The 19542-nt window shown below is 36.1% G+C and overlaps 1 protein-coding gene and 1 non-coding gene across 2 annotated transcripts; both read right to left on the bottom strand.

Annotated features, from left to right (window-relative positions):
- Positions 1-110: 110 nt before the first annotated feature.
- Positions 111-19277, bottom strand: LOC135693155 (nonsense-mediated mRNA decay factor SMG7). Its single transcript, XM_065211544.2, has 23 exons — positions 19086-19277; positions 18150-18181; positions 17567-17621; positions 16421-16495; positions 15964-16024; positions 14906-14977; positions 13377-13455; positions 12692-12793; positions 11933-12004; positions 11296-11374; positions 10430-10513; positions 9460-9545; positions 7982-8031; positions 7441-7760; positions 6992-7062; positions 6310-6370; positions 5757-5867; positions 5611-5662; positions 5062-5169; positions 4391-4434; positions 4018-4145; positions 2989-3683; positions 111-2517 (listed from the first exon to the last, which is right to left on the bottom strand). The coding sequence occupies exons 1-23, from the start codon at positions 19130-19132 to the stop codon at positions 2401-2403; spliced, it is 2601 nt and encodes an 866-aa protein (XP_065067616.2). The 5' UTR covers positions 19133-19277; the 3' UTR covers positions 111-2400.
- Trnah-gug (transfer RNA histidin (anticodon GUG)) lies at positions 13917-13988 on the bottom strand. The gene has a single exon. It is a non-coding gene; the product is annotated as a tRNA-His (tRNA).
- Positions 19278-19542: the final 265 nt, after the last annotated feature.

Here is a 19542-nt window from a genome sequence, read left to right as displayed (position 1 = left end):
CATGAAAAAGCCAGCCAGTCTCAATCAGTGATAAGGTACAGGTGTCAATCTTTTAATTGGAAGCCGCGTACGAAACGTTTCTTTTATCTCACATTAAAGTCTTATTTATGTGGACGATATGCTGAAATTTAAACAATATTAAACGTCATAACAAATTTAAGTTAGACCTGTCAAGTATTTAAAAATTTCTGTATAATTTAAATTTCATAGTCAAAACAAATATCGTACTAATAAATACCCAATATGAAATCAAAATCATGACTTAACTTTATTAATTTTTAATATTCGTAGTAACCACTGACAGTAATTTCTTTTATGTATGATATACCAAGTAAAATCTGAAAAACCAATATCTTAGCCATAAATATTGAAATAAAAGAAAGTAATGATGTAATAAAAGAAATCACAAATCACCAATATCACAAAGAATACTGGCGAAAGATTCTGTAGTTCCCATCTCAGATTCGCTCTTATTCATATCTAGAAATGTATTCCGATCAGAAACTATTTTAGTTTCAAAACTGAGCACAAGACCGGTGATCACAAAGTTTACGTAAATGGGGGCTAGGGTGCTGGAGCCCCCAATAATTGTCAAACTGTACTTTATTTTCGTTATAAAAGTGTACTGAATAGGAAGCAATATAACAGGCAGCACCCCCCCCCCTCCCTGCACATATGAATTTCATTCTGAGGACACTGGATCAGGCCATACCAGAAAACAAAAGATGAAAAACGAATATCATTTGTTGCTAAATCAAATTCATTGGGTTTGTTTTTTACAGTGAATCTTATTAATTAAAACTGAATTGGCAATTTGAAACAATTAAGTACGTGGACTTAAATCTACAAAATCTAGTATTCACTTTTTCTAAAAAGTACAGTTACTGCTATTGCTTTTAATGTTGCAAAATCAACAAACATATAGAAAACAGATATTAACAACCTAGTCATTCATTTTAAGGGCTACTTGGGGGTTCTAGGGGGCAAAATGGGTAAACGATGTTTGGATGAATGGCAAATTATGCTTGTGGCATAATTAATTACTCATCCTATACCTCACAAACCATGAAACGTGCCTGGCCTAAAAGGCAGAACACTTGCATAGAGCAGTTATGCATTTTTGCAGTCTCCAGGGCTAGGCATAACGGGGGTTTAAGGCTACAATAAATGTGAATGGGTGAGTTCCATTGTTAATACAGGAATTGGTCTTACTAATGATCCTTAGCGTTTGAAAAAAACATTACAATCTGTTATATTTTAAATGTTGTTGATATTAATACCTTAATTCTTCTACGGTTTTCAAATTATACTTTCCATGTGGGATGCTAGAAGGAAGCAATATGAGGCTAGTGTTTTCAACAACTTAAGTCACTACGATCCTGCGCAGTAACCAGATTACATCTCAGAGCTTCAAAGCCTAAATTAAGTGACAATTGCTATTCCACAACGTTAACATGCTCAACAAAACTTCCATTCAACTTTCCTCAATAATAAGTTGCTTACTTAATTTCCTATTTTTCGCACTTTGTTTCGTAATCTTATCCTTGCGGGGCTTAACTGTGAAATACTCTATTCTCTATTAGTAAGAATTAAACTTTATTATGAGTATTTATCGAATCAAAAATTAAACAAACAGACCCTCGATCATTTGAATTTGTTATAAGAGGGTCTAATCTCATCAGTCAGACCGAAGCAATGGCAATTGTAAAGTGATGACGGTGGTACTACAGAATTAGTTTGGGATAGTGCTCTAAGTTCAAGTGCTCTTTTTGTCGGATTCCTAGCCTTGACAAGCTAATAATAACTTCAGAGTTCAAAAACAAACTAACGATAAACACAAAAATTTCAGCTCGTTTACCATTTTTCAGGGTACATTAAAATACAACTGGTACATTTCAAAGTCTAAATCTGAACTGAGTTATTAAATGATACATTCTACGTGAAAGTGGAAGCGACAACGAACGTCTTTCCACGTTTAACACTAGGCATTTCAGCTTCATAAACTACCAGACGTTTTCCAAGGAATTCAATTTAACAAAGCAAACCATAAAACTGGTGGCAATCCACAGAAACTGCAATTAAACTTTATCAATATGATGCTTCTCATAATGGCGCTAGCCAGAAATTTCTTCTGATATATCATCAAGTCAAATTGAAACTATTGTAGTTGATGTTAAACCTTGCCCGTACAAACAGTGCCTATCAACTGGAAAATGCACTAAAACCACGTCGCTACGGCTCACTTAGTGCTCATTGAGGCAACAAACACCTCGAACCTCGTAGCAGAAAGCTACTACCTTGGTTAATGGCTGTAGATAAATTCCACAGGAAACCAAGAGACACACGTCTCAACAATTGGATGCCAGGAAGCATTTGATGAGGTTTTCCCTTCCAAGAATTTCACTTCGTTGGTTTCCGGTGCACTGGTGGCTGTTGGGTCCTCTTTTGGTCACTTAACAACTGTTCCAACGGGGACATTGCACCATGGCCAAATCCAAAATTTGAGCTCCATATTGACTAAACGGAAAAGAGCTGCTTAGCCACAAATGAAAACTAACCCTTTTACTCCCACAATGTAAAACAACGTATTGAAATAGAGGCCCCGGTTAGAGGTGCTGACCCGAGACTGCTTACTAAAATCTGTTACAAAAATGGCTAAAATTACAGGGGTGATTGAATCAGAAATGCTACAATGATCGAAACAACTGAAAATCCCTCTTTATTTAATTATTGCTTCACATTTGGATAACGATAGATCAGATGAAAGTAAGAAACCTTTCCTTCAGGACAGGTAACAAATGATATTGTAATCAGCTCTGAGGTCGCGTAATGTTTTGATAGTTGTCAGCTCTGAGGTCGCCTTATGTTTTAATGATTGTTTTTAGAGCTATTGCGAATCAAAGCCATAAGTTGCTGTCATGTATTGCCTTATCTTATCTATCTTATCTTATCTTATCTTATCTTGACTTATCAATAAATAAATATTACCTGGTTTCCTTGTGGCGAATTCCGAGAAAGGCCAGGTGATTCAGGGGGTGTAAAATTGATTGTATTTGGAGGATGCTGGTGGGTATGGCCCTGGTTGTTTTGATACTGCGACCGCGGGGTTTGACCAATAGCCCCAAACACTGCACCATTTGGCACCACTGGTGGCACAAAAGCTGGAAAATGTCCTGGGTGGGACATGCCTTGCTGCACAGCTATTGGTACACGTGGAACTGGCCCAACAAATGACAAAGGGTGTTGATTGATGGCTATACCCGCATTGTTGATTCCGACATGATTTTGCTGAAGGACTGGCCCCTCGACACGAGCTGGTATTCTGTTAGGGCCAACAGCCTGGCCGTAGAAACTAGACTGTGCAATATGTGGGTTGTTCATGGCAATTCTTGTTAGCTGTTGTTGTATAGGGTGGTTTGGGATTTGACTTGCCATTGGAGAAGAGGGTAGAGGCCGGTTGTCTCGCTGCTTAGCGTGAAGATGGCGCGACTGTGCGTTAGCTGACGTGGCCGAGGATGGGAATACTCCGATGTTTACAGACCTTGTAGATTTTGGGAACATTTCTGATGTTGTTATAGCTTCTACTTCGCTACCAGCAAACGCTGATGGTTGCGGGCTGGCCTCACCATCCAGGGTTAGCTTTTCAAACAGTTCCGAATAGCCTGGCTCATCTGATGACGACTCTGAAAGTCATAATTCATTGTCAGCTTAGGGAGGTAGATTAAACCTCGGTAAACAAAGCACTGCAATCTAAGGTACAGTTACAACGACGCTTTTTTCTAAAAAATACTGTAACTAGATTCCATGGCTGAAATGTACCAAAAAACAATAAAACAAAGATGTAAACAGCGAATAGAAAGGTGGATGTAGAAATGCGTCACGTGTCACCATTGATTTGACAATAATCCTTCGCCTTTTACCCGAAGTGCTTGAAATAACCTCCCTACAGTATTTAATTTGAAAATACCAGCAAACAAAATGGTATAGGTAAATAGAAGTAAGGTCAGTAACAGATACCTTTGGTTGGAGACCTGTTCAAAGGGACACTCCACGGCGAATCGAACAATGAATACGAAGCAACAGGACCAGATACCACAGGGACGTCTTTGATTCCCTGTTCTTCAGAATCAGTTCTGAACAAAGATCTAAACAAGCAATAAATGTCATTTAAGTTTAAGGACTTCGGCTAGAAATAATTAATAAGATTGAGTTAATCATTCGCAGTCTTAATCGAAGTGCTGCCATGATTTATATCTCAATCATAATCACTTGATCACTACTTGGCCTGTTACATCAAAGATTTGCTACACGAAAAACGACTGAATTAGGCCTATTATCAATAAATAAAAGAAGCAGCTCTTAAGATGCGTTTTGACATAAATGTACCAACCTTGTCTCTCTAAACGGAGATTTGCTTCGTGCTTGATGGGTTCTCTACAAAAGATGTTTGGTGCTTCAGAACTTTGACACTTAAATATGGTAATACCCTTATTTAAAATAACAACCACTTAAAATTAGCTACCACATTATCACACTAAGTGAAAATGGTTATACTTTCTAAGATGGTCCAGCGGCGATGTAACTTTACCTTTACAGTTACGTTTTTATTTTTTTTGCCATACACAGTACACCTTGAAACTGCCATACACAGTAATTACGTAAGTGCCACTATGATGATGCCAGCTTGAAGGAAAATAATATGTTGGTGGCTTCTTGCTTTAATTTTCTAGTAATTCCATCAAAATATGAATGTTATTTAAAAGTATTGTTACTTGAGGCATACGGTAAGAAATGAGGATGGCTCAGTTGTTAGAGGCGCTGAATACAGACTTAAGGGTCCGTGGTTAGATTCCCTGGCACGACCAAACTTTCACCCAGCGTGAGGAGAGTCGCCAGCTCTCTGTAATTCCAGGCGCAGGAATCATGAGGTGTGGTTACATCAAGAGGAAGGACCAGGACACTCTGCTCGATAAGTATAAGCTTCTCAGTGTCCTAAAAACTACCTTCGGATGCTAGGTAGAAATGGTTGGAAAGAAGACAATTGCAAAACGCCAAACATACCCCCTGGAGATCCGGCAACGCATCGAATAGCTCTCTGACCGCCACATCAAAATCATTAGTGCTCGTTTTCAGTTCCTTAGGCGAATGCTTATCGTTGACGGGGTCTTCCTGCTCAAACAAAAAATATGATATTGTTCAACTCGAGAATAAGACTGTGGATAACATCGAGAATTGAGGATAGCATTAAAATGCAGATGCATTTTGATGGGTTGGAGATATATGGGTAGAACTCGGTTCATAAGTCAAGCTTTACTGGCTAAATTGAGCGATTGCTACTAAAAAATCATGAGATTTTTTTGATATGATGCTAATTGACACCACGACAAGATAGAACTTGCGAAAAGATTGTTAACGAAAGTATGTTTAAGTTAAATGTGTAGCGTGCAAGGGCCTAGCTCAGGTGCTCTAGTCCACCCACCTCTCCTTTGGCATCTAATTGTATAGTCATTTAATCGGAAGGTTTTTGGGTTTGGCAACAAATATTTTAAAGTGACGTCGCTATTACTATTACTCTTAACATATATTTATTTAAAGTTAATAAAACAGTACCTGAAGGAAGAAAAATCTGGCATTCCCGTTGCTTTCTCCTTTTGCGATGTATCTGGAAGCACGAATGAATATGTGTAAATAACAAACGTATTTTTAAAACAGTTCAACATGTAAGGGAAATTGAAAACGAGGCGAAATCGGCTCACCTTGAGGCAGGCTCCTGTTGACACAGCCAGTTGATGTAGGAAATGATTCTATACGCACGCAAGCTTTGAACATTGATTGAATCCTTGTCACTGTGTTTGAATTGTAGCCGTCTAAAAACATGAGAATTGAAATATATTTTTCACTGGCTATTTTGTTTGGCTTACTGCAAGCAAGTTGGTATCTAAGCTGCACCATCTACCCTTAACCCCGCACACCCCGATTTTTTAAAATTTACCTCCGAAATAAATTAACTTTTTAATGAAAGGAGTGCCCAATTATTGCCGACTTTTTCCTCTTTTCGTGTTACCTAACCGGTTTTATTAAAGACGTTTAATTTGAAGCTGTTTACCTCGTCTGCTGGTTAGATGGTACACGCAGGCGTGGTGTCACTCATCGCTCAAGATAATTTCTGCATCCTGAGTAGAGATATTTATCCAAAGATCTCTTCAAGTCATGTATAAGAAAATCCTTTGGCACATTCCTGAGCTTTTTAAAGTAATCTTTACATAATTGAAGAAACCGTCTTAGTAAACACGAAATGATCCAACTAACCTGTGAATTCTTCTCAGTGGAAAGAAGCCACGCACTTCACGATCTTCTGGCAGAGGCAAGGCTGTTGATAAAATTAAATTTGTCTTTTGTACTTCTTAAAATATTGAAATCAATAACAAATTAGCAGGGGGCTAAAATGGGGTATCAGGGGTAACTGACCCTAGTGTCAACGGCTACTAGAGACCTAAATTTACTTGGGAATATTAAAAAATCGGTAACGATTCGCTTGATTTCTGAGAGGCCTATCCAACATTGGCATGGCAGCTTCGCTGATTATTCCTGGGTGCATAATTCGTTTCGAATATCAGCCTACAACCCGTTTGTTTGTCATAAGCCTTAGTAATATCAAAGCAAGTACTAGTTTTGATTGTAAATTTGCTTCATTGTGATAGGGGCAACATTTATTTTTCATTCGCCTAAATATTTGATGTTTATTGGCGGTATCCTGATTAACCGAGAGCAAATTCAGGCTTTCAGGTGAGTTGGCTCAGTAGAGCGGGATGAAATCTGCCGATCGAGCAAGCGCTAAATTAACAATTGATCAAACTGACGTCAATTTCAAGTGATTGAGAGGCTGGCCCATCTGACCCGATTGGAAAAAGACGACACCAGCATGGAATAAATTCAAAGAAACGTCACGAAAACAGAAAAACATCCTTGAAATCTCGTTGTAAAAACATACCGGTTGGGGACGTAATCTCCGTAGCTTTAACAAGCAATCCATTACCAAGCAATGTTAGACTTTTATAAAGCCTAAAATAGCAAAAAAGTATAAATTGAAATAGAAAAAAGAAATAAATATTCTCAGATTGGGACAGAGACGTTCTTTTGGCTCTCATGTAAATAATCCCAGAATAACAAAAAGGTTCAAAGCGTGGTTAGTTTTTCTTTTTACTTATAAAATTTCTGGCATTTGTAAAGGGGCCTCATCTTGTGTTTTAGAAAACTTTGAATACTTAAAGAATCAAATTAAATCAAAATTAGATGAAGATTTTAGGATCAAATTTAGATTTGGATCAGGACTAGAAGGTTTTTTTAATTTTTTTTGGTCTTGAGCAATTATACAAATGAGACGAAATAAAATAAAAAATAAATAAAAATAAAACTATATAAATTAAAATTATGGCCTACTCTTTGTTTCTATCGAAAGCTTCTTCCATCAAAATAGAAGACCCCGAACACAGAATCCAGTCTGATAATATTTTGACGCAAGGCAGAAACTTATTCTCGTCCTCTTTGTCATCCAGTTTTTGATAACGAGACGCAAGTGTGACCAGCAAAGTATAGAAAGATGCGGTGAACGAAGAAATCAAATTCCAGACTTCGATTTCGTCTTCAGCAATGCAATCTTCTTGACTGTCTTCTTCCTTTGGTTTGCTTTTGTAGAGTGTGAATATTGTTATCAGCGCCATATTCAGCAGTTGATCGCTTGTCAAATCATCACTGAGGGCCTTGAAAAGAATCGAAGATTTGTTTATAAATTTTCTCGAGGTTATTTTGGTTTAGGCATAATTTTGACTTGTACATGAAGTATATCTCTTAGCATATCATAACCCTCCACGGCAAAGGTCAAAAATGCGGATATGATAGTCAACGAAGGTTTACTCAATGTCTGTGACAAGATATGAAGATCTTATGTTTAAAAATATTTGCTACATCTAAATATACCCACCTCTAGATCATCCAACATTCTTTCATGAAGGGAACCAATTTTGTCAATGTCTAAATGGAAAGGTATTTGAGAACATATGCTAACACGAAATGAAGAACTAATTGCTGCTTTAAGATATGAATGGATGTGCCACAAGTATATGTTATTGTTCATATTTTGATAATCACAAGTTCCTGTACAATACCGAAATTTACTGTTTATTCATCAAAATACTGACACGACTTTTGTATCATCTATGAGGATATTGATTTTGTGTGGTTTTTAGCTTCATATTGAAAAATATCTCTGAAAATAAACAAAATGTATAAGAAATAGCCGGAAAAAGAAATATGTACGGTGGCCCACAGGTGCCACGGCAAAACTTTCTTTCTCACGGCAAAACTTACTTTCTTACGGCAAAACTTACTTTCTCACGGCAAAACTTACTTTCTCACGGCAAAACTTTCTTTTTTCACGGCAAAACTTTATTTCTCACGGCAAAACTCTACTTCTCACGGCAAAACTTTCTTTGAATTTAATTTATTAGTTAAATTAAATTTATTTTGAAAATTTGATCTCGTGACATTGGATTCTCGTCGTCGTATTGCTTTGTTCCTTTTGCTTTTCTAACATAGGCGTAGTAGACAAGGGTCTGGGGAGATAAGGGGGCTGTAGCGGCAACTGTAGTTTCTCAACATTGAAAAGTTTCCAAAAAAGCGATAGTCAGGCAGAAATCTACCATGATTCAGTCGGGCAAAATTTTTATAAACAATGGATGTTGTTTGTTGGGCAACCACTTTTTTCTCCCCTTATATTATGCCCATGCTTATTATTTCATTTCTTTATTCATTGTTATTACTATTATTCAAAAAATTAAGTACCTAGCCATCAACCCACCCTGTGAGTAATACGATATGATATGATATTAAACACAATACCCAATTTATAGGTTTTTTACAAGCCACAATCGAGCGTGCCAAGTGCACCTACGAGATTTTTTTGCACGAATTTTATGTGCACGCCAATTTTCAACGAATTGATCTTTTTCACTGCTTTCAAAACAAAGGAATCAAAGACCTTGCATGCGGTACTGTTTCGTTGAGATAGGCATATAGGCCTAGCCTAGCCCAACCTAGATAAATTCTAGAACATTTCTGGGCTGTCTTTCTGCAAGAATTATCAAGAGAAGATGTAGATATTCGCAAATTCTGCGAAGTTTAAAACGTCTAAAGCATTGATTAGATCTAAGTATCACGTACACAACAACACGTAAAGAAAGTTTTGCAGTGAGAAAGAAAGTTTTGCCGTGAGAAAGAAAGTTTTGCCGTGAGAAAGAAAGTTTTGCCGTGAGAAAGAAAGTTTTGCCGTGAGAAAGAAAGTTTTGCCGTGAAAAAGAAAGTTTTGCCGTGAGAAAGTAAGTTTTGCCGTGAGAAAGTAAGTTTTGCCGTGGCACCTGTGGGCCACCGTAAATATGTATAAAATGAAAGAGCAACACTCACTGAGAACTAAATAGACGGAGCCAAGATATTGAAGATAAAGGGAAATTAGATCATCGAGGTTTGTGCAACATGTCTTCGACAGAATGCTGAAAATCAAGGAGGATACAGTTTAGTTTTCTTTCAAAGCATTTTAACTTAAACAAGGACCATGCAAGTTAATATTAGTAATAAGAAATTATGTGAAAAGCTTTCAATTACTTGGCTTATATGTTATTATTTCTTAAGTTGATTGTAAACAAGAATACAAATTAAGAAGGGAAAAATTACGATGATAGGCATATGTGGAAATCAAGCCAAGTTACCCCAAGTGCAGGTACCAATGTTAGAAGAGTTAGATAAAATATGGACATCATATGTTCATGTCTTTTTTAAAGGCAGTCTGTCCCCTCAATGATTGGCTAATATGAACAATAGGTCCTCCCGCCTGAATGGATTTGGCTGGCCTAGCTGCGGTAGTGGACGACTTTTGAAACTACGAGCAAAAAGCTATTGGGAATGGCAATAAGATTTAATTACTGGAATTGACTGTTGATAACGGAAGCATTTCCTTTCGCTGTTGACATACAGTATCTGTCGCGAGAAGGGAACAAAATTTTTCTAGCCAAAGCTTCATTTCAACGGGAACACAGCCATTTGATTCAAAAGCTCTGGAATCCATGCTGTCAATGACTGGTTTAAATCGTTTAATTATCGATCAAACTCAACGGTGCGTTAATTTCACTCCCGTGAAAAAAAGGTTAAGCACAATAGGGGACAGACTGCCTTTAAATGTTTCATCGTTTGCCTAAAGTATGAGCGCCTTTTCTTAAAAACAAGATGCCGTTGAACTTGGAGCTGCTGTTTGTTTTTAGGAGTTCTGCCGTCTATTTGATAGAGTTAACCTTACAAAAACGATTGCTAAAATGTATGAGAATCTTGTTATTATTCACAATATCATAAGCTTTCATATCATAACACACGCAATGAATACCTAAAGTTCTGTCTTGTGCAGAATTGGTGTAGGGTCTTCTGCAAGTTGGATACGGCAGGCGGGAACGGGTTTTGGACCAGAGCACTGGAGTAAAAAACAATTAATCTTTAAGTTGAAAAATACTTAACATAGCTTAATTCTGGACATAATTTTAGGAATCGATAAACTATCTGATAAGTCTTATGTAATAAGCCGTAAATTAAGTATTCTTGTTTAAATTTCACTTCAAAACGAACGATGACCCTAAGAGGGAGTCTTGCCTCTAGAATTGTGTCCTTCTATACATTTTCTTACTAATATTTAAAGTTTACCGACTAAGAATGCAGTCTTTTAAAGTTGTTACAATTAAAATTTGTAGTCAGAATCCTTACGTCCATGTTGGAAAACCCCCACGAAATCTCAAGAGTTGGCGGGCAACTCTCCACAACAACCCAAAGCGCCAATCCATCGACTCTGGGTACCAAAGCCTCATAAATTCGAGAGTGAAAACAGGAGTGGAGACATTGCTCCTCCGCTTCTCTGATTGGTTGTCTATTTACGCACTCAAAGTTTTGTGGCACTGGTATCCAGGGTATAATCCATCCAACATGGGGTTTTACATGCACAGGTTAAATTTTTTAATGATACTTAATCTAAAATGTTACTGTCTCTTGTAATGAACTTAAATAACTTTATGGGGGTAGAGGGGGGGGGGAAGTGGCAACTCAAAAATAACTCGAGGGTATAACTCGATGAGAGCTTGGCTTCTTCGACTTAGAGAATACAAAATTCAATGTTTCGACCTTCTTAGCAAGGCTTGTGCGTGTATTATCTAGAAACTGATAACGAGCAAAAAGTGAGAAGAATTTAAAAGCAGAAAAACAAACCTTTTACAGTAATAGAAGACTGCTTTCAGTTGGTCGCCTTTAGCACTTTCAATAATAGCAAGTTGGTTATAGGGCTGACCTTTAAAGGGAAAGTTTACATTTTATCATAATCATGACTGATAAAAAGCTAATTTTTAAAAGCAGAATTACAAGCAGCAGCCATGACGAAGTGAAGAAGGGCCGAATTGCTTCAAGAAAGTGTCCAAACGAACTGTGAATCAAACTTTACAGAACCTGTAGCACAGAAGGACCTGTAGAGTTCAGAAAAGATTCAGAAACATGAACCAAAGTCATCCAATTTCACAAATAACGGCAGGGTATTATTACAATAACAATCAGTACAACGCTGTCTATATTGTGTCTTTGTTCTGATGAAAAAGCAATCTGGGCCTAAATATGTAAAAATTATATTTTTTTCTTGTTTCGGAATGAGTATTTTAACGGCAGGCCACGGTGAGGAAAGTTTCATAGAAAATTTTATGGTTTAATAGTTGTTAGAATACACAAATTAGAAAGTTTTATAGTCTTTGACTTAACTCATATTATCATAATGTGCAAATACTAATGATAATCGGCTTCATTTATGCGTTTTCCGATGTTCGAAGACGCTGTGTACACCAGAAAATGAGGTACTTACCATTAACAGCGATAATTGTTGACGCCAGTTTGTAGTATGACTCCGCTTGCGCCACATCGTTCCTGTACCGTGCTGAGGAAAGTAAAAGCATTACAATGCAAATCTGAGTTGTTTAGAAAGCTAGAATTTTCAGGAAAGTATAGGGAAATAAATATCACCCATCCACAAATAAAGCTTGAAAAAACACAAATATTCCTTCAACTCTAGTATCTACAATGCCTGCTAAAATACTTGGAACACCAAGCAATTTACGCTGAATTTGATATATTTCATTCCTTTCATGAATAAAATTGCTACTTTCGCCCCCTTCCTCCTAAAACAATGTTGATGATTTAGAGAAATATCATAAAAGAAGCGCAAAAGAAATTGCTTCCTAAAATCCTAACCAGTTTGATAGTAAACCAGCATTGTTCTGTAGGGGAGAGGAGGATGATGGATTTTAACCTTGGAAATTGATGTCAGTGTTCCAAGACTTTTGGCAGGCATTGTAGCTTTACTTCAATCAAAGCCGTGCTAACAAGAGAGGAAGTCTCTCTGTTGCTTGTCATTTTTGCAGTTGCTTAATCCCTATATCATTGTTTTATTTTAACAGTAAAAACTACATTATAGTGCTCATTGACTTCTTGCTCATCGAAAGCAAATCTTGTAATAATTCGCTCTACCCTTTTGGAACGTATTAACCCCTTCCCAAATAACCTTGTACAACAATGAATACAACATTGTAGAAATTGCTGTCATAACAATGTTGTTTGTACAAACCCAGATCTCCTAAGTGAACAAGACAGTCTTGTGAGATGTAATAACATGAGCTGATCTTTGGCCTCAATTGATTTACTGGTTTGCACTCTGATATAATAGGGCCTAAAACGAAATATATTTGTTGTTAGTACTTTAAGCGGATACCAGAATGCTTCCACAGAATGCCTAAAAATTGATATGAAGTTCCAGAGCCTCGAGGCCAAACGATTAACATATCGAACACTGCTTGAAAGCATTCTTTGGTAAAAACACCTCTGATGAGTCAATGAATCAAATTTACAAAACCCAATCGTTTTGCTTTTCAAGGGTTCCGAATCTGTACCAAAGGGTCAAACGAACTTTGATAACGTTTTGATACTTTATTATATAGGCTCACATCATATTTGTGAGTAAAAAATAAGGAATTTCAAACTTATTTTTTCACGTTGCATGTAGAATGTATACACTTGCTTCTTGTAGTGGCATATGGGTGATAAGTTCCCTTGTCCTTACCCGCCCCCTCCCCCTGCTGGGCCTTTGACGTTCAAGGCACTTGGATCTCGTAATTTTTTGTTTCCTTCGTCAATATAACAGGACAGGATTAATCAATTGCGTAAGATTTATTTTGCTCTTTGTACTAGATATTTGAACAAGCTACTGTTGAAATAACAAGTGGAAGTTTCAAAATAAAAATGATTACACTTACCTTGAAGTATTCCTAAATTGATTGCTTTTGTCCTGAAGGGCAATTCCAGTTCATAGCAATCGCAAAATTCTTGCAACAACTACAGTGGAAAATGCTTTGAATTATGTGAAGCAAAAGATAAATTTTATCAAAGAGATTAATAAGAAGTAAGAAACAAATTAATGATAAGGGTCGACGAAATAGCATGGGCCAAACTCCACCCGATTTAAAATGATAAAATTAAACATTTTGCGCGAGTTACCAAATAGCGATTAAAAATAGAAACACAGGCGGATTCGATAAGTTTTTTTATACATATGAATTGATTAATTTTCCTAAGACGAACGGTTAGTTGTGAAATTTTCTAAACATTGAACATAGCTAATTAAATGGATGATATATGATGGAAAAGATTTACAAATAATTATAATTTATTTTACTTCCGAAACCATTGAAAATGGGTTTCCAGTAAAAGAGGTTTTAAATGTTGTTCATTGCGATGTTAACTCTGGATTTATAAATCCAGCGCATTTTTTACGGTGAAAAAAGCTTGATCAAAAATGCCGTGACCAGGATTCGAACCTGGGTTATTGCGGCCACAACGCAATGTACTAACCACTATACGATCACGGCGCCGGTGGAAGGAAGAACCTTATTGTAATGTCGCAAAACCTTGGGCCCGTGGATACTGTGTACGAAGAATGAGTGTACTGTGTGGTAGGGGGCCAGAAACTTTGTTTCTTGCGCGGGCAAGTTCACGCGCCCGACTGTGCGACTGTGCGCCTGAAATAACGCACTTTTAAGAAATTTGTATTGTTATTAAGGGACTTTGCGTGGCCAAAATGCAAAAGTGCGCGGATGGAAAATTTCAGTGCGCGGGCAATATATCGTGGGCGCGCGACAAAGTTTCCAGTTTGGGGCAGGGGCACCAAGAGTAATGCAGGAACTGATATTTTCCATTGAAGACGTCGTAGAAACGATTACAATCAGTTAGAAATTATTTTCAGGGAGAGGGTTTACCTCCAAACGCGCTTCCGACGCGACGTAGGAGTTGAGGGGGGCATGGGGTAGGTAACCCTGTAATCAAGTTTTGAACAACAGACTCAGAAAACTGGGAACGAGCAGCCTTTTCTGGCGATGTTTTTGCCAATTTAGGTTGTTTTGAATATTCCCACATTCTGAAAGCTTTCGGTTTAAAATGTTTCCAATATGTTTTGGCTCGGCAATACAAATGTTACGAGCACTTTTCGCAATAAACTTTTGTTCGTTTTTGTGCAATGAACTTAAGTGTAAGAAATTCTTAAAAACTTCTTAAGCCAGCTTTGTTTCGCCTGCTTTAATTCATAAAATCCAGCTCGTGAAATATTTACAAACAGATCGAATCGCATATCAAAAAGGATTATCCTAAAAATGACATCAGATTTCGGCCTCTGTCTTTACCTTTATTATTTTTGCGCTCTTATTTTCTTAATGCGCTGTAATCTTTTGTTAACTATATCATCAGGGGATATATGAAGCAAAGTAGAGAAAGTTATTTACTGTTTTCTTACCTGGAGATAGAAGCCCACAGATGAATCAATGAAAAAACATAATTTTGCTTGCAGCTCTGCCTTTTCTGACCCCTAGAGATTGAAGAGTAAATAGCAAATATAAAACTATCAAGACACCAGGAGTGTCATTGTACTAAATGTACTGGAAAAGCAGTGCATGTGGACACAATATAGGAATATATGTGCTCGATAAAAGAACATCGTCATCAACCTAACTACTTAACATGCTATCTATTTAAGTCTCATTCCACAAGTAACCTAGAGCAACTGTATTTGTCAATTTTCTGCTTCTAAGTATGTGTGGATCAGGGTGTGTCCAAAAGATCTTAAAATTCCCTTCCCTCTTACTAATGTGTGACATTTTTATACCCTTTTCACTGAGATATAATACTATATAATTATAAATTTTTTGCAATAAACAAAGTGAGCAGGAGTTCCTGCTCTACTACACTATGATTCATTTACACTTTTTAGTCCAAGACTGCACTTAAGTTCTATTTTTATAGATTTATAGGTTTGTTCAGAATGGCGATAAAATAGAAAGGGATGCATAAGTTGCAGATGACCTGATACATACAAAAGTATTTCCTTCCAAATGTTGTATTGAATCAAATTAAGGTGGTGCTCTTTCTAAAGAATCTTTGGTTTTCATAATTATATCAATAGGCCAACTAAATTCACACATTTGATTTCATGTATGCTTTGCTTTGATACTGGTTAGCAAAGAGAAATCTTTGCCTACATTGATTTTTAAAAAATTCCCTGTTTCAGTGATTTATGTCAAGTTTTGAAATACAACCTTTATTCAAAGTTCCACTTTCCTAGGTTTTGAGAAATAAACTATCCCCTTCTCAGAGGTTTTCTGGATAAACTTGGGTATACCTCCGAATGATTGTGGATACACAGGGGTGTGGATTGGCAATTTCTGTCACTAAAATTATGGTTCCAGTGTGGAACACTAGATAGGTTCTTTCCTTCATTCAAATATTGCAATCATATTAGTCAGAAAAAGTATTGAGACAATGTAACATTAAGGTTGTAAGTGATACTGTTTTTACCCGCTTCTCTTTTAAGCATTGCCTCAGATAATCAATGTGGCCTTTAAATGCATTATTCCATCTAAAAAAGATCGAGACAGGTTTTGACATTATAAAATATTATAATATTTGAATACATATTTGTGTTAACAGCATCAGCCATTCATAGTACACACTAGAGGAGTTTCAGAATTCAATATCACTTTCTGACATCTTGAGGTTTCTAGCACAAGGATGCCAGAGCACATTTTGAAGTGGCAAGGGGGGCTCTAGACAAACTGAAAAACATGCTTCAGCCTTAATATCATACTTCGGGGAAAATGAGGGGCTACAGCTCACCCAAGCTCCTAAGCTCTGGCATACCTGTGGAGAAGCTGGAACCATTCTATATATTTGTTAATCAAATGCTATACCCTTTCTCTTATTATTCCATTTAAACTTTGATAAGCTAAAAAAAAACTAGTACAAATGTACTTACAGTTCTAACTCTACTTTTTTGTTTAAAGCATATTGCAGATCTGTAAGCAGTATAGTCTTGTATATTTCCTGCAAGCTGCAAGGAATGACAAAAAGATTTCATTTCTGTCAGTACCCTTATTATTTAGAATTATTCAGAAACCTAGAAAATTTGTCAAGAATTATGCTAAAAAGCAGCAAATATTTTAAAGGTAAAATATGTTCAGTGTTTAAAACCTTTTGATAGGAAATCTAATTATCATTACTCTACTAAAATGTCTTCTTTTAAAGCAAAAAATTCCTAGGTGTATAAAAGGGTAGGCACGATTTGTGTATAATGCAAGTGTATAAATGGGTAGGCATATTTGTTCCCTTGCTATGTGTATAACACTTCTCCTAAGTGAAGCTGTTCACTAGAGGTCCTTCATTCAATAAAAATTTGGGTTTTCCTTTTTTTACTTTGTATGCCAATAATGATTAAAATAACATGCAGGGTTAACTATTTTAGTACTACTTGTACTGTAATTGATCTGTTGCCATGCTTACTCTGCTGGTTTAAACTCTGCAGCTCAAAGGTTTAAACTTTTTTGAAAGTTAATACCAAAGAATATGAATTGATTTGTCAAATCAGTGAATGTCAGTGACATAATCCTTTGTTAAAAATGGGCAGAAACATCTAACAAATCCAGCCATTTGTACCAGTTCATATATCAAGAAACACTGCATCTCTCTTGAATAAGAACATCATTTAAAAAGATAAAGTTTATGCTCTCCTGTCAGTTGCTTTGACCTGCTGAACATCCTAGAACCTGCCTTCAGATGTATAAAAATTGAACCACTTTATCTATTAGAATTCCACAGAGAGTATCTTGAAAGATAAACAACTTATACAATCAGGATATAATATTAGGCCACATTACGTATTCAGCGTAAGAGTAATAAAAAAACGCGTTCAATCACAGCAAGACCAAGCAAGGCTTAACTTAAAGTGTCAATCAATGATACTATGAGTCAAAACATGATAATAGTAAATGTCTTGTCATTATCCATGTATAATAAAAACCATACAGCTGGTTTATTTATACCATGTTTAAAACAGCTTAAATATCAGTTAATTGGTGAGAATTCAAAGGAAGAGCCTGGTTAATAAGAGAAAAGATCTACTCACTTCTTACGTTGCACAAATTCTTCTGAAAAATGGTCCGTGGTGTCAGCATATTTTCCTTCAAAGCAAATAATTAGTCAGTATTCCTTTATGAAGAATCCGTTGACAAATTTTAACTGCGCAGTCATTAGAACTCTGTTGACTCCTAAACTGAATAAATACATATTTTCTTCTTACAACTTTCGAAACCTTTTACTTAATACTTAATGAGATCCTGAATTGAATGTTTTTCATTTCTGTAAGCATGTAGGCATTAATAAAATGGTGTATTATAAATCTATCAATCTCTTTGGTTGCAATTCATATTTAAACTCATTTGGCAAGCCCATATTTAGCTCTTGTAGTTTTTCTGTACCTAAACACAATTTTTAATATTTAACAACAAGACTTTTTCTTGCTGTTTTTTTTAACTTAAAATTTGTTTCCATGATGTTTACCCAGAAAGGAAGCTAACATTTAGGTAATTCAAAATTGTCTTCTTGTTAATACAACCTTCATAAAATGCTCCCAAGTACTAGCCCTTATTGATGAGTAAAAATTACTATGAAATTAATACAGTTTATGATCGGCCTTGATCAGTACAAACCTGAAATTGTAGCTTTGAGTTCCTCTGCTTGCCTAAAAAGATAAACAACAAATGCCAAATCAATATCAAGCTAACTTTTACATTAATTAATGCTCTGTTGACAAAAACTTTATGTATACTGTCAAGTATTTACACAGAAATAACTTAGTATCTTCCTTCATGGTAACTTCATCCAAGATTACAATTTCAACAAAATATACAATAGCAACAGTCAAAACAATAATAGTAACATCAATATAACATATACCTATGTGAATCTCTAATAAGAAACAGTCTACAAGCAGTTGTCTATAATAAACCAAGGCCCAAGATTACCAAAACAAATAAATAACCAAGGTACTAAAATCACCAAAAAAATATTAAAACTAATCCCAAACTTATTTTTCTTATAAAATAGATATATCTATATATTATTTTTGAGCACAAATAAAAATTTGTGTAACTTGTATTAGCAGTTTAGTATTAACAAATTCAAATTACGAAATAGATTCAAAAGGTTTATTTTTCGTTATTTTAATGGGAGATGTTTTTCTTAGACAGCTAGTTGTAAACAATATGAATTACAGGTCGATCCTGATTGTAGCCCCAAGCCAATAAGAAAAATTAAAAAAAGTCACGAAAACAATAATTCTGATCTTAAACGCTAGATCATTAATAAACGAAATCGATTCTTGGTAGAGCAATCAGTAGATGAGATATCTGTTAAGCGAAATGGACATCAATATCAGGGCTTTTCAATATAGGGCTTTTCAATATAGGGCTTTTCAATATATAGGCCTAACTTGGCTTCTTTTGTCTGGAAGCTTTTCTGTAGATTTTGTTACCGAAAAGGCTACTTAAATCGGCACTCTCAAGTTTAAATAATATAGATAGCATTTATCTTTAAAAATGAATAAACTAATAAACATAAATTTAGCAAAATGGAAAAAAATTGACCTAAACAGTTGAGCACTTGCAGCACTTGTTACGGCAGCAGACACCATCTTTGATTTTTCCAGTGAATGCCTTTCTCGGCTCCCTGTGACTGAAGCCGTCTGCCGCAAGGATCAATTTTGGTCCCTCTAATTAGAACAGTGCTTGAATCACATTTTTTGGAATTCAATTTGCCACCTATTCGTCTATATTACGATGTCCCTCTTATGATTGGGTATGCAGGCATTCTTGCCTTGAATCAGCTTTCACGCACCATATCAATGCAGCTGCATTCGGACCTATACCCAACTCTCCGTTATCTATAATACAGTAAAAACCCGCATAAAAGAACCTAGGTTTTTTTCTGGCAGCCTGAATAGGTTCTTAATTAACAGGCTGCTATTCTAAATTCCAGTCTTAAAGGTTCTTAACAAGGCTCTTATATACGTACAGGCCTTGCACACATTAACAATGTTTTCCA

This window comes from Rhopilema esculentum, chromosome 11 (assembly GCF_057945365.1).
Source record: "Rhopilema esculentum isolate cy_ngs chromosome 11, ASM5794536v1, whole genome shotgun sequence".
Taxonomy (NCBI): domain Eukaryota; kingdom Metazoa; phylum Cnidaria; class Scyphozoa; order Rhizostomeae; family Rhizostomatidae; genus Rhopilema; species Rhopilema esculentum.
The sequence above is the reverse complement of the archived record's forward strand: the minus strand, read 5'-3'. Positions and strand labels throughout refer to the sequence as shown.